The sequence below is a fragment of the Corylus avellana genome, chromosome ca5 (assembly GCF_901000735.1).
Source record: "Corylus avellana chromosome ca5, CavTom2PMs-1.0".
NCBI lineage: Eukaryota > Viridiplantae > Streptophyta > Magnoliopsida > Fagales > Betulaceae > Corylus > Corylus avellana.
Window position 1 is genome coordinate 29,759,595 of NC_081545.1, and position 22,046 is coordinate 29,781,640.

General features: G+C 36.2%; 3 protein-coding genes across 4 annotated transcripts; all 3 read left to right on the forward strand.

The window, feature by feature from the left end:
* Positions 1 to 654: 654 nt before the first annotated feature.
* LOC132183012 (E3 ubiquitin-protein ligase SINA-like 10) lies at positions 655 to 5,159 on the forward strand. The gene is made up of 2 exons (XM_059596397.1): positions 655 to 1,154; positions 4,366 to 5,159. The coding sequence occupies exons 1-2, from the start codon at positions 741 to 743 to the stop codon at positions 5,059 to 5,061; spliced, it is 1,110 nt and encodes a 369-aa protein (XP_059452380.1). The 5' UTR covers positions 655 to 740; the 3' UTR covers positions 5,062 to 5,159.
* A 1,318-nt stretch (positions 5,160 to 6,477) lies between these two features.
* Positions 6,478 to 13,598, forward strand: LOC132182849 (uncharacterized). 2 transcript variants are annotated; one of them, XM_059596202.1, is made up of 9 exons: positions 6,478 to 6,666; positions 9,095 to 9,231; positions 9,327 to 9,384; positions 9,490 to 9,624; positions 9,709 to 10,311; positions 10,403 to 10,546; positions 10,618 to 10,746; positions 11,594 to 11,635; positions 12,749 to 13,598. In XM_059596202.1, exons 1-9 carry the CDS (start codon positions 6,664 to 6,666, stop codon positions 13,370 to 13,372), a joined length of 1,875 nt encoding a protein of 624 aa, XP_059452185.1. In that variant the 5' UTR covers positions 6,478 to 6,663; the 3' UTR covers positions 13,373 to 13,598. The 2 variants fall into 2 exon arrangements, with proteins under 2 accessions (XP_059452185.1, XP_059452186.1); XM_059596203.1 differs by lacking the exon at positions 11,594 to 11,635.
* Positions 13,599 to 14,684: 1,086 nt separating this feature from the next.
* LOC132181289 (uncharacterized) lies at positions 14,685 to 21,136 on the forward strand. Its single transcript, XM_059594438.1, has 11 exons — positions 14,685 to 14,906; positions 14,979 to 15,041; positions 15,356 to 15,490; positions 16,324 to 16,426; positions 17,126 to 17,196; positions 17,299 to 17,403; positions 17,946 to 17,979; positions 19,482 to 19,582; positions 20,092 to 20,151; positions 20,208 to 20,408; positions 20,795 to 21,136. The coding sequence occupies exons 1-11, from the start codon at positions 14,790 to 14,792 to the stop codon at positions 20,882 to 20,884; spliced, it is 1,080 nt and encodes a 359-aa protein (XP_059450421.1). The 5' UTR covers positions 14,685 to 14,789; the 3' UTR covers positions 20,885 to 21,136.
* The last annotated feature ends 910 nt before the right edge of the window (positions 21,137 to 22,046 follow it).

A 22,046-nucleotide genomic window follows, 5' to 3' on the forward strand; every position in this document is an offset into this window, starting at 1 on the left:
AGAATAACTATTTTGTAGTTTTTTCTTATAGTATGAATAGTAAATAAGTTGATTGACCTATTTACTATTTACAATATAAACTTTGTTTATTATTATTTTTGTCCCCCTTTCTTCCTTTTACTCTCTCTCCTCTTTCTTTCATACTCTTAAACACACAATAATATTTTAAGAAAATAGATAGTATAGTAGAGAATTTGTTGGAGTGTATATGAAAAAATGAGTAGCTGAAGTAAAAAATTGTATTTTTTCCGTAACTATTTTGCCTACTTCTATTGGAGATACTCCTATAAGTTAATAGTGGACTCTACAAATCTAATAGTTAATCTATTCAATTTATAAGAGAATATAAGCCAAATATGAAAAATTTATTGACCCCTAATATTTTTCTTATCAAAATGATAAGTGCGTAAAAATTTTTAAACAACCACTAAAAAACCAAAATTTTAAAATTTAGAAAAAAAAAAAAAATGAAGAATATACAGTACCGTTGGGATTTTTTAAAATTAAACTCTTTTATGCGCCCAAAAAAGAAAAAAAAGAAAAAAGAAAACGTGCCAATAATGATTTTAAACAGTGTGTGTGTCCGTCAGTGTTATTTTAATTTCAAGAAGTGTTTTCTATTTTTAAAATTTTCTATATTGAAATGATTGTTAATAACATAGACTCGAAACCGTTATCGTTTTGGGTGGTTTTTGGGTTGGAGCTCCGTGTCGAAGAGAGAGACAGAGAGAGACAAAGAGATGACGAGGTTTTCGCTGGGTGGAGACGAAGATGGGGAAGGCCCGAGTAGCCGGAGGCCGAAGCGGCTGAGGATCTCTGTGCAAAGCAACGCCGTAGATAGAGACTATCGAGAACGAGAAGGAGAACACTGCGAAGATGAAGGAGAGCAAGAAACTCACGAAGAAGAAGAAGAAGAAGAAGAGGAGGAGGAAGAAGAAGAAAGCGATTACGAAGAGGAAGAAGAAAGTTTTTATGATGAAGAAGAAGAAGACAACGTAGAAGAAGAAGATCCGGGCCCTACTGTGACTGTAGGACCCAGATCCAACGGTGGCCCCCAAGTGGGTCGTGACGGGTCAATTTCCGTGACCCTTACTGACCCAGAAGTCCTCGATTGCTCCATTTGCTACGAACCCTTGTCAATTCCTGTCTTCCAGGTCTCTTCTCTTCGTCCACTTCTCTAGCTTCTTTCTCTGTTTTTCGTTTACGATTTAATCATGATGTTTTATGTTGAATGTGATGGAAATTCATGGGTTTATTGTGTTTTGGTTTGGTATGCGTGAGAATGATTGATAATTCGATTTGATTTCTTGAATTTTGTATCTTGGGTTCGACTTTCGAGGAGCGTTGTGATCGTATAGTGTGCGATGCTCGAGAAAGAATTCCATTTGGTTTCTTGGATTTGAATTTTGGGTTTTGGTTGTCATTGTAGTTATCTTGTTGTGGTCTGCGCCACTGTGTGCGTTTTCGAGTCTCAAGAGCGGTCGCTTCATGCAAAAAGATAGTGAAGGGTAGGACCATATCTAAGCCACCCTTCCTAACGCACTGGTTAATGACCCTTTTTGTTGTTTGTCAAAAGATAGTGTTTTGTAAGAGATACTAGCTTATGGTTTGTCGAATATGGGTTGATCATAGAAATAAGTGTTTAAGAGAAGGTTGTCTGGCTTACTCAAAGTCGTTGATGCAAGGAGCTTTGTTAGATGGTGGAAGTAAAAATTGAGGTTTTACTTCTTCTGACTTGTGATGAGTTTGTAGAATAGATTAAATGAGACATTGTGAAACTTGAGAATAGGACTGTACAGACAGTCTACAAATATATAGCGACTCGGAGGTAACCTAAGGCGGTGCGGTTAACCGTGATACGGTAGGCAGAGGCTGTTATTATATATATATCAAAACAACGTTGTTTTTGTATTGGGTACCTAAACACTAAAACATGCCCTAAAAAGAAGCCCAAAATACCAAAATAGGCCCAGTTATCGCTGTGCGATTTGGGCATAAATAACTGCTAACCGGTGGTGAGGATGGTTGGTAACCGCCTAATGCGGTTAGCGGTTATATGTAATACCTACTACCTGCCACCACCTCTATAGCTCTAATTGAGAAGCTCATAATTATATGTGCTCATAAATTTAATTGAAGTTCTGAACTACAAGGTCTCCACAACCTTATGTGACCAGGCCAAAAAAGGTTGTTAAGATACGGTCTTTGTTAGAAAGATGTCAAGTGTCATTTTGTGACTTCAAAATGAAAAAGTAGGACATAAATTTTCTTAGTCTATAAAACTGCCATGTGTCATTTGAATACGTGAGTAGTTCTATTAAAAAACCATGTGCTTTTCACATGCAAAGAGACACATGACAGCTTTATAGACTAGGTTGGAGGAAATTTTTGTCCAAAGTAAAAAGGTAAAAATAAAATAAAATTATCAAGCTTAACAATGTTTGCTATCCCATGCACAAAAAGAGGGAGTTACAGGGAATGCTTCCGAATGAATTATGGGAAGCAGCCCATTTAGCTGCTACATGAGCTCACAAATTCGCATGTTTTCAAATTTTGATGGCTTTCGAACTGAGGAAAGAAGCAAGGATATGGTGAATGTCCCTGATGATGGGGTCAATGTGCCAAGCAGATATAAGGTTTGTCCGATTAATGGCCATAATGACAATGGTAGAATCCCCTTCAAGAATTTGGAGTTTGTGAGGGTGTCTGGGCTGACTGGTTGGAGATTTTGAGGGTTTGTCTTGCTAGTTGAGATCTTCAGTTCTCTTGATTAGGAGGTCAATTTCAGGTGTGGGGTAGGCCATAGGGGGGAAGGGAAGAAGGAAGAGGGATTGGCAACGGAGTGAGAGGGACCAGCAATGGAGTGATTCAGTGAAGGAACTAGGAGAGGATAGGGAGGAGCTTGGATACAGGAGAAAGAACACAAGGAGCGGGAAGAGAGGGATATTCTTGGCTAAAGCATTACGAGAGAGAGCTGGGTCTTATTACATTTAAGTAACCCCTCCGTATAAGACAATATTCACTTACTTGCAACTGATTATGATGCTCTCCTAGGAAATTAGATGAAAAGACGTATAATGATTCAATTTACATTTTTTTCTTCCATTTAAGGAAGTTGTATGATGTGGCTTTTATCTTCATTTAGGAAATCAGTGAGAATCATTCAATGGTGAGGTGGCGGGTGTTCCACTTCAACAGTGAAAGAGATTTCAGTATTGACAATATGGTTGCTATATCCATATCTTCATTTGCTAAATTTACATAGATTTGCTTGTGAGCTTTGAATTCTTGAATATATGAGACACTTTAGTCGGTGTATTATTGCTGAGTGGCTGCAGGGACCTTATGTAGGAAACTTGTTGGTGTACTCTCTTTCTTTCCTTATGATTTTGGTTTATTGTCACGTGCCTTGACCTTTTGAATGAATCCCACTTTCATTTTCCCCAAAAGAAAGGGAATAAAGAATTCAATTGCATTTTAATTTGAGTGTAATTACTGGCCAAAATTAAAGAAAAACTTTTTAAGCTGAAGACCTTGCCTAGATGCATCAAAGAGGGGAGTGTTCTCATTGTGGTTCCTTCAAGTTTTTGGCTTGGAAGCATGAAAGTTGACCTGAGCTGCACTGGCTTGCTTGATCCTTTTGACAGCTTAATTTTATGGAAGCATTAATATTAGGGTTATGTTTATTAATCAGTTTTGCAGGGTTTTTTTTTGTTTTTAGTTTGAAAAAAAGTGTTCTAATGTGACATAAAGGTGAAAATTGTGTTTTTGTGTTTTGAGTTGTTTGTATATATATATGTATATTAACAAAAACAAAAACACAAACAAACATAGCATATATAGTTTTGGTGTGAAAAGATATAATTGTACACTTATTTTTTAACACGGTCTTCTTTTATCGTTCTTTCTCTCTCTGTAGTGTTTAAGTAGTCATTTAGTCCTAAAGAGGTAGTCCTGTCGTGATAATGGCTAAATTCAAGGACAGAGATTCAATTTTAATGAATCTTGTTGAAGTATCAGTCATGGTGTAGATACAGATACATTGAGCGTGAAACTGTGTTAACAGGTAAGCAATACACTGTGAAATTGTCGTGTTGTTTAAAATTGATTAAGAGATATGTACTGTTGGTTGCCCCAATAACAATCCAGAATTGGTGATCTTTGTTATTTTGTGATTTGAGCAATTACCTAAGAATGTTGCCATTTTGCTGCTTCAGAATATGCGCATCTTCAACTATCCATGTTGCAATTCCTTCCTTTTTTTTTGAGTGGGTTGCAATCCCTTCCTAGTATATCATTCATGGATTACATATATATTATTAAATCCAGTCTGATAACTTTCTGTCTGCTTGTGTGTTAATTCAGTGCGAGAATGGGCATATAGCTTGCGCTTCCTGCTGCATCAAACTTAAGAATAAATGTCCCTCTTGCTTTTGGCCTATTGGATATAATCGTTGCCGGTCCATTGAGAAGGTTCTAGAATCAGTCAAAATTTCATGCCCAAACGCCAAGTATGGGTGCAAAGAAGCAGTTAGTTACAGTAAGAAAAGTGACCATGAGAAGACATGCAGCTATGCACCTTGTTCATGCCCCCTTTCAAATTGCAACTTTATCGCTTCATCCAAGCAACTATACATACACTTCAGCAGGAAACATCCAACTTCTGCAACATGCTTCCAGTACGGTTCTATGTTCTCTGTTACCTTAAAGGTTAATGATAAATTTATTGTCCTTAAAGAACAGAATGACAGTGTTCTATTTGTCCTCAACAATAGTGTGGAAATTATTGGGAATTTAGTGAGAGTTTATTGCATTGGGCCCTGCTCATCAACAGGAGGGTTCCCCTACACTCTTCTGGCCAAAATCCATGGAAGCTCTCTCCAATTACAATCTTTCACAAAGAACCGTCAACATTGCATGGATAAGCCTACTTCAACAGCAACTGGGTTCCTTCTAATTCCTTCTGACTTTTTTGGTTCAAGTGGCCAGTTCAAGTTGGACGTCTGGATCCAGCGCAATTCTTCGTGGTTTGCATCTCCCCGAAGAATGGATCCTGTTTAAACTTTAAAGTTACTGATGTTATTGACATGTGATAATGTTTTGGAAAAGTGACTATTGTTGTTGATATATAAATTATCTGCTTTAGAAAAGTTTCTATATCTGTTTGGTTTTCATTTTTGTTTTTCCTGCTCTTACAAATGTTTAGTTAAAGTTACCTCATCATTTTTGGTTATCTAAAGCCGTGCAAATAGTTTATTTCTTGATTGCAGGTTTTTTTGTTAAGAATATTTTGTGGTAAGGAACATGATTACCCAGTAAGATCATGCTCAAGTTAGAGCAGTCTCTTTGAACAACGAAAGCATCTTTATTTGCAAGTAGCTGAGCTCTACCTTATTTTCACTCATTTCGTGCTTGTTTTGTAGAAATAAAAGGCAAGAAAAAATAATATTCCTTGTGATCAAGGTTATGTGTGCTCCCTACTATGTTACTGGCATCGGTTCTTTGAAGCCCTGTGCCAATTTACTTTATTTCTCTCTAGATTATGTGAATAATTATATAAAAATTAAAAAAACCTCAACTACACATTGCACCAATTGCTGCCTAGATCATTTTTCATCATGCTATCTATCCTACTTGTGTTTCTAACATGGCATACATACGTAAGTTTCTTTCCCTTTTCTTATTGGCTAAATTATATTTTTCTTACCTCTGAAATTACGCTAAGCTCAATTTTTGGTATCCTAACTCGAAAAATACTCATATCTTTATTGATAATCAAAATCAAGTTTATATTTTCTATCAATATCAAAGGAGAAGTCAAAATACTTCAATGCATAAATATTGATAAGAGTAGAAAGGAGGGCAGGGACACGCTCAAAGATAATCACAAGTTTCAAGGTGTGATTATGATAGCACTTATTTTTTTTTTATTTTTTTATTTTTAATGATAATTGATACGTAATTAGAGTTGTCGAGTTAATGAAATGCTTAAACTCATTTTGTTTTTGTTTAAATTCGTTTCGTTTAATTTTTATTTGAACATAAGCCCGATTCTAGTTTATTATTGAGTTAGATAATTTATTCAAATTCGGTTTTAAATTATTAATTTCTTATCTTAAGTGAATATAATAATTGGTTTTTTTTTTTTTTTTTTCGTAAATCCATTATAGACTAATTATAGTCCTTCAAAACAAGGCATTTTCGTACGAAGGACCTACAAAGTTAATTATGGTCCCTCCGAGCGATTCTAATTGAAATTTGGCCTTTCCCGCACAAAAAAATCCTAATTTCGTCCTTCAAAAAATGCCAATTCAAATGTGATAAAAGATGTATTAAGATGTTTTATAAATGAAGTTTAGTAGTTGCCATGCATTTTCAACATTTTTTCCAAGTGACCCCAGCATAACCTTAACCAGTAAAGAAAATAATTTATTTTACTAATAAAACAACATTTTTTTTGGTCACAAAATCAGAAAGTACAACGCAACACAGCGACTCTGCAAAGTGCAAAGGCGAGGAGGATGAAGATGAGAGTCAATAGCAAAAGCCCTTTTCTTTCACCTACTGCGACTTCAATTGGAGTCGATTCCCATTGAGATTCACGGAATCCGAGGCCCCTCTAATCCTAATTTTGCTTCAGCTGCAGGCATCGTTCTCAGAAAAATGGTTTTGCTTCTCAAACCCTATACGATTTTTATTTCTGTTGCTTTCGCAATAACAGTTTCCAATTATGTTAAATTCAGCTAGATATAAATATAACTGGGAAGGTACAATGCGTGACAGCATGAGGTACAACCCGGTAGTGATTTTTATATTTGGATTTGGTTAGGCTCTGTGTACGTTTCTGAATGGTTTAATGCTTGAATTTCATTGGGTTTATGTTACTATTTTGAAAGGCATGGGATTTCTGTTAAAAGAGAATTAGAAGATGCTTGAATATGTTGTAGTGTACAATGTTGAACGGCATAGGTACCACCCGGAAAAGCATGGCTGTTTTTAAGCAGTTCATTGTCACTGAAAACAGCTTTATGTACCACTTGAATGGCAGATTTTTATTTAATATATACATTAACGTACATATATTTTACTTGGTAAGAAATTGTATCCATGAAAGACTAAATTAGTTGCTTTGAGAACACAAGATTATGTCCATCTTAAAGATTTTTAAAAAATAAAATAAAATAAAATCACAAGGTACAGCCGTGAATAGCATTGAGGTGCTCTGCTAAAAGCATGATCATGAATCTGGTAAACCACCTAGGAAGACTCTAAATTGAATAAAGAACATGAGTGGCTGATTGGAGAATAATGGGGATATTGATGTAAGCTCTCTCATCTGTGATATTGATGTAGGACAAAGAGCTGTGGAACCAAATCTGATGCAGTATCTTTTTGATAAATAAGTGATTCATTGAAAAGTGCAGAGGGGCGCAACCCTAGTATACATGAAGTATACAAAGAAAGGCCCCACTAAAGGCAGAAAGAAGAACATAAAGATAAAAATTGAGACATAGTAGAAAATTGAGGCACACTAAAAGCGTCGGCCCAATGGAATAGAGTTTGAATAAACAACTTTTTGAGCTCTTCCATTAACCTTTCTTGATCTTCAAAACATCTTCCATTCCGCTCTCGCCAAATAATCCACATGGCACACAGTGGTGCAATTCACTATACCTCCTTAGCTGAAATATTGCCTTGCTGACCGCGCGAACAGGCTAACAAATCTACCCCTACTCTAGGCATGACCCAAGTAACAGCAAAAAGAGAGAAAACCAGACTCCATAAGGCTCGGGCCACTTCATAGTGAAGGAGAAGATGGTTTATAGACTCGCCACTATGCTTGCATATACAACACCAGCCCACCACAATGATACCTCTTTTACGCAAATTATCCAAGGTCAAAATCTTTCCAAGAGTCGTTGTCCACACAAAGAAACTAACTCTCAATGGAACTTTTACTTTTCATATACTCCTCCACGGGAAAAAGGATGTCCCCAAGGAAGAAAGCTTATGGAAAAAAGACCTGACCTCAAAGATATGTCGTTTAGAAGGATGCAATATCTTACTTGGTCAACACCTAATAACTAAGGATGTAAGGATTTTGGGGCTGGTTTAGTCAATAGTAATAGATCTTATTCAAATCTTATATTCCAGCACTACTAATTCTATGAAGGAATGGATTCTTGCTGAATTTATTAGGTTTGTGGCAGTCTTATGGTAATAATAGTTCTTTAGAACTTGAAGAGATGAAAATAGATGTCTTGGGTGCAAACAATTCTTTAGTGCCACATCTGTGGCAAAGCCGAGTCTTACCCGATTTGCATGTGTGAGAGGGGAGCCTTGCACGCATCCGGGTTTTGCTTTTTAGGGGTAGGTACACGAAATGGCTGCCTTAGGGGTTATCCGTCATTTGAAAAAAAAAAAAAAAAAAAAAGAAGAGAGAGAGAGAAGAAACTAGATGAAATTAACTTATGAAAAACAACCAAGTGCCAGACCTAGGTTTCTTGAGCATCACAACCACGCCAATACCCAAATTATGGCATCACACCCCACGAATAAACCATAAGAGGCTGAAACACTTTATTTCATTCGTCCATCAGCACCTCAAAACGATAAGCTACAGAGGTAACTTTCATGTTGAAGTATTTACAGGCTAAGTATCCTATTAGATAAACAAGCTGAAGGCCTCCTCTGTTCCACAAATTACCAAAAGAATTTGCAAGCTGCCCTAGCCAGAAATGACACCAATTCTTCATAAGCATCACTTTGAGTATTCTCATTTGTGGGCCTCTAAATTCTGCATCGAACATAGAAAATGTCGTAGTAGCTTTTTGAACATCACCCATCACTCAAAGCTGCTTAAGGTATGACCAAGATCAGCAGTCTTTCATGAGAAATTAGTTATATCTTGCTTTTTACCATGGAGAGCTATGAAGTTCAAGGTGCCTCTAGAGTTTTCTTCTTGAGATATTGTATCTAGTACTAATAAATTCTATTCTATTTGGTAAGCTTTTTTGGATATAAAACATTTCTTTATAGGATTTTATTTTGTTAGCCATTGACCTACAACATTTTGTTTGACCTAAAATTCCAGGTACCTAATGAAGGAGATATTGCAAGAGTAAAGCGAAAGGCTGATGATCAGATTGTCTCAGAAGAAAAGAGGAAAAAGAAGAAGAAAAAGAAGCAAGTTGCCACTCCTCGTCCTGCATGCTCATGGGTGTACTTTAGGTAATGCTTTTCTTTGAAGTAGTATCTGCTTTTTCTAAGCAAATACCTGTTTGGGTTATTATTTCCAAAAACTAATCTCTAAAATAAAATTATAGCCGGGAGTTTATCAAGGAGTATAGTGCTTCTCATCCTGAGTCCTCTGGTCTTAAAGCTGTGAGCCTCTTGATCGACTTTTAAATTGAGTAGCAATGCATTATTTTTTTTATTGGTATCTATATTTAAACAAATGATTGGATGTAATGACTTTTTCCATTTCAGGCCACAAAGGCTGCATCGGATGCTTGGAAGTCTATGAGCCCGGAGGAGAAAGCAAAATACACTAAGCGTGCTCGTGAAGTGTGGGATAACTACTTGAGTACATCTCCTGCCCGTAGCCCCAAGCCAAGGAAACAGGTAATGCAGATTTCTCGGTATTTTTTTTTTTTTTTTTTCCCTATGAGTTTGCATCTGGTGAATTTTACAGCCTCTACAATGCAGAGTAAGCTTGTAACAAGATGCTCTCCTGGACGCTTATTCAATGTGTTACAGCGTTTCACACCTGAACAGAAGGCTGCGGTGAAGAGCATGGGATTTGGAAGCCTTCTTGGCCTTAGATGTAGGACACTCCGCCGCAGTTTGTGCCTTTGGCTATTGGAGAGGTTCAACACTACAAGATGTAGCTTGGAGATTTGTGGTGAGAGGGTTTCTTTATCCCCAAAAGATGTGGAGCTTGTGATGGGATTAGTGGCTAGTGGAAAGGATGTAGTGAACTCAGGGCCGGATGATTTGATTGCAAACTTACGTCATAGTTACAATGCTACAAATCATGGGATTTCAGTGCGACTTCTAGAGGAGCGGTTGGCAGCTCCAGAAGCAGGAGAGGATTTTAAGAGATCATTTGTCCTCTATGCATTAGGCACTCTGCTGTCCCCAACAGCGAGGCTGGACGTTAGCCCATCGTTCCTCCACTTTTTGACAAATATGGATGTTGTCCATCAGTACAACTGGGGGAAATTCTTACTTGACCGTCTAGTTCGAGAAGTATCTCGCTTTCGTCTAGGGAAGCAACTGGCAGTTGGTGGTTGTCTGTTGTTTCTCCAGGTAAATAGATTCTTATAAGTAAGCTGTGATGACTTTATCTTAAACTATTCGAACATATTATTGATTTCACTGAACTTATATTTCTTTTCAGCTCTTTTACTATGAGAGCATCTCCATTGAGGGATGTGCTCCTTTGTCCAGTGCAGTTGTTCCATGCTTGTCTTCATGGGGTGAGGAGGAGATTACTGAGAGAGAAAGACGAGAAAAAGAACTTGGTGGCTATGGCTTAGGACAGGTACATTCAAATTTGCTATATGTGATGGTATAACTACGTATGCATTTATCAAACTAGCTGCTGTTGTGCAGGTGATATGCAAGGAGAGGTGCCTTGGCATGGAGTCCTCAGAGTGCAGAGATCAACTCGATGGCCAACCAGTAGACAGCATAGGCATCACGGTTAAGCTTGGTCCTGTTTTTGAGCAGGAGGGGAAACAGGTAGTCACGGCATTGAGATTCTTGAGAAATAATTTGGGCTTGTTTGGTAAAGTTTTTGAAAAGCGTTTTGAAAAGTATTTTTGAAAAAGTGTTGCCTTTGTGGACCACATCTGAAAAAAGTGTTATCTATAGGAGCCACATCTAATGACAATGTCCTCCCCCAAGCCCCTCCCTCCCCCCAAAACCAGCAAAAAGATAGAAGTGACCCTAGATGTTTTTCAATAAGACAAAAATACTCAAATAAATTTGAAATCTTGAAAAAAAAACAATTTTTTTTTTTTTTTTTTTAATTTCACACCCTAGTTTTTTATTTTTTATTTTTAAATTAGTTTTAGAATTTTTTTAACTTTTATTTTATTTTGTTAATGGTATTTTTGTCATTGGGGACATTGGCAATTTTTTGTAGTTTGGGGGGACATTGTCTCAATTGAAAGTTTGGATGGAGACATTGTCAATTGAGTGGTAGTTTGAGTGGAGTATGTGGACTTTACCCTAAAAATTTTATTGTTGAGTTTGTAACTTATTATAATATTATCACTTTTTCTTTTTAATTTCCTTTTGTTTTTATTATTTTTGCAATCCTAAGTTAAAATCCTGTCTCTGTTCCTCTTATTTCTAGCCAAGATGTGTTTTGTTCAGCTGTAGGCTTAAGTTTTGTCTTGAGATTGACCTGTTTGCCTTGATATTGGAAAGAATATTATTGCATAACAAATTTTTTTTTTTTTTGGCATAAGTGACATATCTAAGGTCCCTTCACCTAAAAGTGTATTATAACCTATTAAAGGATCACCCTCCGTATAAGTAAAATGTTTGACACACTGTGTTCTTGTGTTTCTCTGTTTCATAGCCTGACAAAGAACAAATGAACGGGGAGATTACTATGGATGAGGTCGTCAATTCTCTGACTCTTTCTCTTTAAACTTGCTTCTTGTTGTCTCCTTCCTCTTAACAATAGTCACATGACAGTGGGGAGGGGTTGTGATATGTATAGTTTCATATGTTTTAATCAATCTAGGAGGACATACAGTTAGAGATGAATCCTTGACATCTCCTCTCTTGTTTATATGCTGTGACAAGACACATGGCATTGATGGCTGTTGCCGTCAGAGCATTATCTTTGTCATAGTGTGGCTGTAGACTGGCGTAATTGCTTAAATACAATTTGATGGTTATGTAGGACATGATATTGGTTGATATACCATGATGCACATATATAATGCATAAAACAACCAGTAAAAAGAAAAGAAAAGAAAAGAAATCAGATCTAATTAGAATGATAAAATGTACAGAGCAGTTTGGTCAATATACGTAATGTACTAAAATTTGTATTAATGGATTATCTTATTGGTTTTCGGAGTATATATATAGTTTGGATAATAAAGATCTGCTTACATCCTAGGTTTTATGACTAAAATTACAGTAAACATCCTCTTCTTCTTAACAATTGGGAGGTCACTGTTTTCACCAGTACACTATGCTTGCAACAGTTGCAGAATGGAGAATAATAATTAAGAGTGTCTCAAAATATTATCTGTTTCTTTTTCTTTTCTTTTTTTCACTTAAACGATTGGGGTTGTATAATCATAGTACTTCTGATGGAAAGAAATTAGGGTATCTCTATGTCTTGTTCACCCAACAAAAAATTGAAGATAAAAGAAAGTATTGTTCATATGGGCTGTTTATCAGCAAGTAGTTATTGGCATTGTTAGTGTCTTGAGATACACTAGGAGTCGATTGCTGATTACTACTTATCCAGCAGATAGATTTATTGTTTTAAATTCTTTTTCCCGAATTGGACCATAAATTCATATTAGACTCTCCTGATACCAGTGTTTTCTTCGCTTGAGAAAGTCTTTCCCTATTTCATAATATATAATTAAAAAGAAAAAAGAAAAAAAATGAAAGATTTATTGAGGAGTTTGACCATAACTGCATAAAAGTGTATTCATTCATTTTATTTTTATATAATTTAAGGGCGGGCTTGGTTGATATGATTCTACAGGAAGAGATGCCAATTCTTATTAGGAGTGAAAATGTTGTCTGTGGGGACATTGAGGTGGTGGTTGATTCAGTCAGAATGCCGTGCCGGACCAAAGAGTACGGTTGTAATGAAACAGTAGATTACATGAATAATGACCATGAAGAAACATGCATCTATGCTCCATCATGTTCATGCCCGCTTCTAGACTGCAGCTTTGTTGGCTCATCTGATCAGTTGTCACTACACTTCAGCAGTAAACATTGGGATTCTGGAAGGCGCTTCCGGTATAATAGCCCATTGGCTGTCTCCTTAGGGATGCATGAACAGTTCCTTGTTCTTCAAGCAGAGGAGGATGGTGTTCTTTTTCTCCTGAACAAGGGTGTTGAAAGTATTGGGAACACTGTCATGATAACTTGTATTGGACCAAGCTCATCAAAGGGAAGATTCTTGTATGATCTTGTATCAGGAAGAGGAAGCAGCTCTTTGAGATTAAAATCAGTGACAGAGACTTTTCCAGGACGGGTGGAAGGTTTTCCCCAAATGGATTTTCTTCTGATTCCATTTCGTTTCATTAGTAGGTCTGGACATATCAACTTGGATGTTTGTATATGGAATTCTACAGAGCTTGGTGCAGATTGCCCTTGATTACTAGTTTGTAAAGGGTATAGTATACCACTTTCCTCTCTCTTTCAGGGGCCTTGGAAATATTCCTTGTAAAATTATGGTCTGAGAAATCAGAATGGAATATCTTACTGATTGCCTTGGACAAACAAATAAACAGATTGATAAAAGGTTGACTAGGATCAATGTAGTCTCTAATTGCTGATCTGAAACTAAGTTGAAGAGTATAAAGAAGATGGTGCTTGCATTCTGTTCCCAAGTCTTCCTCTCTCGTCTTCTCCGAGACTAGTCTTTCGCCATGCGAGAAATATCTCACCCTCCTTCCTTTCTCCACCACAACTAAAACTAAGAAACCATTGCCATTATCAGGATCACAAAGATAACACCTAGACTATTTTGCGTGTTGGAACATCAAAAGTCAATCATCTAATATATAAAGCTCCAATCATGACAAGAGTTGGAATTCATGCCAAGTCTTCAAATATAACTATCACGCAAGCCACGAGTAGAAGCCATATTGAGAAATAACCACGTCTATATCACATATCAACTCAATTTACTTGTCTAAGAAAAGAAAATCAGGTCAAATCAACCAAGCCTGAAGCCAAGACTCTTAGTTGTGAGATTCAACTATAAAGGTAGCCAATAAGCATTTCCCAAGCAAACTACTCAAAATAGATATCATGGCTTCACTTCTTAATTTTTGACGAATGGGTTCTGAGAAATAACTTTTTAAGTGCAAAGATGACAGGATTTCCTTCTAGATCGGAAGTGAAAAATGAAAATATAAATTACTTGAGGATTACAACTATGTTAGAAAAGTGTTTTTGGAATCATTGGAAACAAAAAATGCCTTCAATTTACCACAATGACACATAATATTAGTCAGCATTGTCAGTCATACAAAACAAGTATGTTTGGCATTACAATTTTACAGATTAAAAAGTAAAATTTTTACCCAAATTATAAAAAATTGTATGGTATATGAGTGCGTTTTTAAATAATTGCGATTTGAAAACATAAGAAAACATCTGATTTCAAATGGTGCGTTTTTTAAAATGTATAATGTAAATGCTAAATTGCGATTTTACCAAATTTTTAACTATATTTTTAAAATCACATTTTGAAATTTTATATTTTAAAATTATTATTTTTACATTGCACGTTTTGAAATTATAAACCCAAATGGACCAAGTGAACCCAATCTGGGTCTTTCTAAACTGGGCTTGGACTGCGCTTTAAGTCGACCCAAGTGAGCCCAACCTGCCCGAGCCGCACCTTAATCCTTTCGACCTTCCACCTGAGCCTCTTCTTGAACGGAACATCAAATGAAACTACGGATGTAGCAGATAACATTACACGTACAGATATAGAGCAGAGCAGAGGTAAAACTCCAGTAGCCGTTGAACAGAGGGGGAGAGAGAGACAGCGAGGAAGAGGAATGAATTCCTCGCTGATGCTTCGTCGTTGTTTCTGTTTCCAGAGTTCCACCTCTTCATCTTCTTCTCTAAGCTTCTGTTCCAAGAAGAAGCCCCTTGTCTTCTTGGGCTCTCCTCAGGTACGCTCTCTCGTTCGTTTGCTGTGTCTATCTTTGTTATTTGGGTCTCTAACGAAATGGGTATTCTTGCAGGTCTCTGCAACAGTCCTTGATACCCTTCTCAGTGCATCTACTGCTCCAGACTCCTTGTTTGAGGTATTGGACCATAATTTCATTCCATTATATTGGGCTGACTTTTGTTCCTTCAGTTTCATATCTGTCATATTACTTGGAGTGTTTATTTTACTATTTATTTGATTGGGGTTACTTTTATAGCATTAGGATTCTTAGCATCTTTTTAATTTTAATCTTACTCTTTGAAGCTTAATTTATGGCCAGAGTGCATATGTCAGTGTAAAAGTTAGTTCGTTGAGCCGTCAGAGAAGATTTTAGGGATTGACTGTTAACGTTTAGAATTTAGATTGTTTTAAGAGGTTGATGTTATTGATTGCTAATTTGGTATGGTTTAGGTTGCAGCAATTGTTACTCAGCCGCCTTCTAGAAGGAATAGAGGGGGAAAGGTGATGCCTTCTCCATTGGCTCAGTATGCTCTGGACAGAGGCTTCTCTTCTGACCTCATTTTCACACCTGAGAAGGCTGGAGAGGTAATCAATGGTTTCTGCTTCTGAAATTATGTTTAAGTAGCAGTTAAAGTAGTGATTGGATTCATTTACAACATACAAGCCTGGTCTTTCGACAAAATGGCATTTCCTTCTTGCATAAGCAAGAGGCGGAAGGTGAAGCCACTTGTTCAATCCCGTAAGTGGTGTTTGGGTTTGTGTATCTGGGTGAATTCCTGCACTAGACCTGCATTTTCTTCTTATTGCAGAAGTTTGTAAACTCGTCCTTTCCTTGTGATAGTATTGCCATTTTGTTTTTGCAAATTTAATTGGGTTATGCCTCTCATGATCTTTTGTTGAAATAAATTTAAACTTATATAATGAAAAAAGGGGGTTGAGAACGTTTGCTACATTCAAAAAATTTTGTCTGCCAGTGGGTTTTCATACAGAAAAGGAACTTGTGAATACAAATTGGGCACTGCAAGCACTGCAAACTTTAATCAAGTAAATTATATTTTCTTTCTTATTCAAGTTTTCGGATCATTACGTGAAGCTATAGTAAAAGACTGGGGAGCCTCCAACAGATTTGTTTTATCCTCCTGTTTTATGTTTTAAAAACACTTTTTTTTTAAAAAAAAAATAATTAAAAAAAAAAAAAAATCGAAAACACATTTCAATTATCAAAAAAAATTTCTTTCGTGGACCCCACAATCAACACATTTTCAAATGTCGCCCCAACTGAAGACACTTCTCAATTTTCACTTTTCAAAAACTCTTCAAATCCCAAAACCGAAAACAGGTACAAGACTATCATTTTAACTTCATCTAGAATAGATGGCAGACCACAGGAAGAGATTCATTTTTCTTTCTGTATGCAGGACATGTTCTTGTCAAATTTAAAAGCTTTGCATCCAGAACTCTGCATTACAGCAGCATATGGGAATATTTTACCCAGCAAGTTTCTCAATATTCCACCATTGGGTTAGTCAAATATATTCTTTTCTAACAAAATTGAGAATATTGTGCTTCCCACTTCTTTGTTAATGGCATGAGCATCAATGGGACCACATTTTTTTTTGTCACATAAATATGCCATTTACAATGTTTGAGCATACCCAATTACTTGCACATTCTCTAGTAATGCAAAAAAGAGTAAGAATTTATCTTGCTTATGGCTTGTGCGGTTTATTATAATGTCCAAGTTTTTACTCTTGCCTCCAATCTTTTCATTGGAAAAAGCATATTGGTTTCGGATTATGTGAAGTACAGACCTTGAGTTTGAGTTGTAAGCCTCATGATTTTTGTGCCTTGTACATGTGTTCACCTACGCATATCTAATAGAGTTATTGATGGATATTTGTTTCGTCATTCGTTTTCCCATTAATAAATAAACCATTTGGATATGTTTAACCACCATAATAAATAATATATAAACAAGAAAATGTTCTTTTGGGAAATGTGGGAGCAAGAAACTTTACTTTCAGTTTTTTATTATTTCTTAAGGTAGAGGGATTAGGTTTCTTTGGCATTATGAGGAAATCTTCCAATATGTCATAGCAATTTATTATCACTCAATAGTAATGGCTATTGAAGTATCTAAATTTTCAAGTGATATGATTCATATGAAGCCTGAAAAAATCTGCTATAAAAATTTCAAAGGTTGAAATTTAATTTTCTCAGGGACAGTGAACATACACCCCAGTCTGCTGCCACTGTACCGTGGTGCTGCCCCTGTTCAAAGAGCATTGCAGGTTCTTTATCTTTGTAGGTTTATGATGTTCTTTGTGTTAACTACTTAATACACTTCTTCCTTCTAAAGTGTATACAGTGACATCTGTAAATTTATGCATTAGGATGGTGTTAAAGAAACAGGAGTATCATTGGCATTCACGGTGCGTGCACTTGATGCTGGACCTGTCATTACCTGTGAAAGATTGGAAGTTGATGATCAAATTAAGGTATGCTAATCTGGAACTACTACATTGATTATGGGGCATATAGAGGCAAGTTTAAGGATTCTGCCAGTCTTTATTTTTGCTAAGTCCTGTTTGAAACTGTCGTGGATTTGCCTGAATCAATTACTCCATAACATGCATTTGGAGGCAAGATCTGTTGAGTTTGATGAAATCTTATTGATTGTGTCATGTATGTTAAATTCAAGATGGTAGCTATTTGTTATCCTGCAATTGTTCAGCTTTTATCCTTCTTTGTTGTTATTATTCTATTTTTTTGGAAGGGGCTCCTTCATTTGCTGCACTTTATTGTCTCTCTTTGCAAGCACAGACACTGCTGTATCTGTGCATTTAGCTTCAGTCTTAGCAGTCTTAGTGTGCATTTTTAGCTGAGGCATTGTAAGAGTTAATTTTATAAATGATTTGAAACTCTCTCTCTCTCTGTTTGGATGAAACTCATAATATCCTCTTTATCTGCCTTGAAAGGGGATGACTGCTTTCTTCTTTTTTAGCGCCTTCTAACTAACCTTAAAATACTTTGCTTACAGGCACCTGATTTACTTGAATTGCTATTTTCTGAAGGTGCGGTTTTTTGTTAGTATCTACATTTAGTTAATAATATGTCGAACATTCATGCAGTTAATTAACTATAGCTACTTCATCTTTGTATCTAAAGCTGAAATTGTGTTACCCGACAATGATGTAGTTGTGCTTGATAATGCTATAGGCCGAGGTGCCTTGATCAATTAACTTTCTAAATGTATCACAGTAATTGTTTCATAGATGAACACGGAAAAATGTGTCTTTGTATCTATGTATGACATTCATCAGCAAGTTTATTTTTTTATTTTTATAATAAAATTAATCGGTTTGTATCCTCTCTTCAACATTTCAAATAGAAATTTTTTACTAGTTATATTTAAACTGTTACTACGACTAATATAAGGTAATTTAAAAAAGCTTACGCATCAATGGTCGGTGCTTGGAAGACATGCATCCGACTGGAGGTTGGATTAAGAGGATAGGTTTTCTGACCAAAACAGCCAGCGGAATTTGAAAATTAACTCCCCATGTCTTGCACATTATGTATAGGAAGACTGCACAATATGTCTGGCCTGCACATGCACATTTCACGAACTTCCCCTTACATGTGCAGGCTTGCCCAACAAACCTTGAATCAAAGGTAAGGACAATCTGACTCTTACACCATGTTGTTAACCAGTAGTCCCAAAAGCATAAGTTGTCTAAAAGCAGGGCAATTATATTAAGCACACCTTATAATAACAAATAACATTGTCAAACAAAACCACTCAATGAATCACATGAGATTGTGTAAAGAGCTTCCAAAGTAGGCTGAATATAATTTTTTTTTTTTTTTTATAAGTATTGGCCCCAGGAGGGGTGGAATTCAAATTAGTGACTTTCGTTTCATGAGGCGTGGTTTCCAACTGATTAAGCTACCATTTGGGGTTGAATATATTTAAATCAAGAAACCAGATTAAACATAGAAACATAAAAATAAAAGGAAACAGGTCAACAGTTATTTCAAGTATTTCCTCCCGAGTGCAAATAATTATTTGGGGTCATGCCCGTAGTGAAGCTGAGTCTTACCCGATTCATGGGGCTTGCATGGGTATGGGATTTACCTTCAGGGTGGGTGGCTAGCCTTAACGGTTCCCCATCATTAAAAAAAAAAAAAAAAAAACAGTTATACCCTACCGAATCAGGGTGTACTAAAAAGTGTAAGTAGGCAAAATGGCATGAAACTTCACCACTATGCGTAAGCAGACTCCTGATCTTATAAGCCCTGGGGTATTCTAAGGCCATGTTGCCATTAAGTGAACCTCAACGTGGTTTTCTAAAGTTATAGTTATGAGGTTTACTAGATGAAGACTGCAATAGCTTTTGGTTGATGGTGATTTGTTATCGTAAACTTGTTTCCTGGTATCTTTGTCCAGTGTAAGTTCTTCAATGAGCAAATTATGCGCTACTTAATTTGTGTCACAGACAATTCTATTTGCCAATTAAATATACATTTTGATTCAGTTACTTTGTTGATGAGTGATCTACTTTGAAATATTCAGGGTCTAAACTTCTAATCCGTGAACTTCCTTCTATATTTGACGGATCAGCTAGGGTGAAAGCACAACCCCAGGATGACTCTAAAGCTACCTTAGCTCCAAAGGTACCATTGTGTGATTTCTATCATACTAGAAACAGAACTAGGAGTACTACTATCTTGCAATATTTTATAGCGATACTTCGAGGTGTAACATGTGTGTCAAATGATGTGGTGCTCTTGTTGTTTTGGCTACCAAGTCTTTAACATACTGTTGGCAGAACTTGGTGACATTGTGTGTGTGCGCGCATTATTAACATTTTTCTGTGTGCAAATCCCATTTTTCTCTCCAGAAGGTGGTTTTGCTTTTAATAATATCAAAATTCACAAGTGAATATGGTATTTGGTGCCTTTGTAGGATGTAGCATACAGCATTTGACCGCAAATCCAATCCCAAGAATTTGAATATTTTAGCAAACAAGGTGGAACTGGAGAGAAACTGACCCTTTTATGTTTCTGAATTATCTATACGTTGATGAACCTCTGCAGCATATTAAGTTGGCCAAATATTTTATGTTCAGTGACATTCAATTGGTAAAAGATTACTCACATTTAGGTTTTCCTGCTTTATGCAGATAAGTCCTGAAGAGTCGTGGCTATCTTTTGATGAAGAAGCTCTAGTCCTACATAATAAGGTAAGCTCTTTCTTATTTGAGTCCAAGCATGCAGTCATGACATACAACCTTCCCAGGTTCGTGCATTTGCAGGGTGGCCTGGAACCCGAGCTAAGATTGTAGTTATTGATGAGAAAAATGGTCACCAGAATATCGTAGAGCTTAAAATTATCACTACGAGAGTTTGTGGCCTAAGAAATATTCAGGGCAATGTTGATGACATTACTTTTGTCAAGGGTGTCTTGGTATTTCCATGCGGAGGGAACACAGCACTTGAGGTATGCTTCATAATATCTACAACCATATCTTTGAGTCTCTATTTGTTTTTATTTATTTATTTATTACTTTGGTTGTTTGAATGGCATGTTAGTATACGTTTTCTTTTTCTTTTCTTTCTCTGTAAATGTCATTTGGTGTATAAAACCTAATATTTGGAATATTGATATGTATGTATGTATGTATATATACAAACAAAAAACAATACCAACATGTATCATATGAATATATATTCACAGTGTCAACCTGCAATATATGTAGGTATATATATTCAAACGGAAAACATTGGAAGTGAAAGTGGATATTCTGTTGACATCTTCAATATGGCAAACACACAACATTCACTCTTTATGACTTGCTGATTTTGTTTCTTTGGTAACGCCACCAGGTTTTGGAACTTCAACTTCCTGGGAAGAAGGTGTATAGTGCGGCTGCCTTTTGGAATGGCTTGCGAGGTCAGAAGCTGAAAAAGTTATGACAAATGGATCATTTTATTTAGGCGGCATTTAAGATTTAGGTTGAGGTTCAAGTTAGGAAAATTTGTGGAGTCATCATTTTTTCTGTCATTTTATGTTTTTGTTTCTGTTGTCCATTTGCCATTGTTTTCAATTCATGTACAACTACAAGCAAACTTTCAGCTGCAATTGATATTCAAATTTCATTTAAACAAGAGCTACGTTGGAGACTTTCTAAGCTCTCCTCCCATTATATATGTGCTTGTTGTGCTGTACATGTTTCGTTCTTTACTAGGTAAGACTAGGGTTTGTAGGCGATTATTCCATGGAGCTCTAATTGAAATTTTGTTAGCTATTTTGGAGTGATAGCGCAGATATAGCTAGTGCTTTTTTTGAATGGGAGAAAAATCTCTAACAATGTAGCAGCTTGCTTCCTCATTACTATTTGTAACTATTTTAATGCCTCTTGAAGCATCAAGTTCATTAACTAGATGATGTAGATTCTTTCTTGAACATTGATCTGGCAGAATTACTTTCTAGTTGTTTATGTAATTATGTTACAGCACCATCATTGGACATCCAGAATCATATAACGCTTAAATCTATAAAATCTGTTTGTTCTGGTCCACTGGTGGGGGTGTGATGCAACATCTTAATTATGGTCCAGATAAGCAGGCATGGATGCCGCGTTTCTGGCACAAAGCATCAAAATGGTTCTTTTTGTTGGAGAAAACGTAGCCTTTTGCTTGTTACCATGCTCAAAGTCTGGCAATCTTTATCGTATTTGCTAAATTTTATACAGCAATTCACTAATAGCCGTATGACGTGTTAGTAAAGAAATCTCAACAGAAGAAGTAATGCTATGAAGGTGCGTTACAAAGGCGCTTTCTTTAAGAAATTATTTGTGTCCACCAATTCTGATGAATGATTCAATAGGTGTGCAACTTAGTTGTACCAAATATTTTTCCGGAATACAATCGAGCTAAAAAAACTTAGATTTGATTGCATTTTGCACAAAATGAAACCAAATCAGAACACTTTTGGAGTTTCTATTCTAACAAGGAAGAAAGATTTCGAGAGATAGAAGAAGATAAAACTTCAATTTGTTTAAAGTGGGCTATTTATGTTTTAATTCAAACTTAATTTAACGCGTCCATTCCTTCGCATTATACTAGAGCATAACAC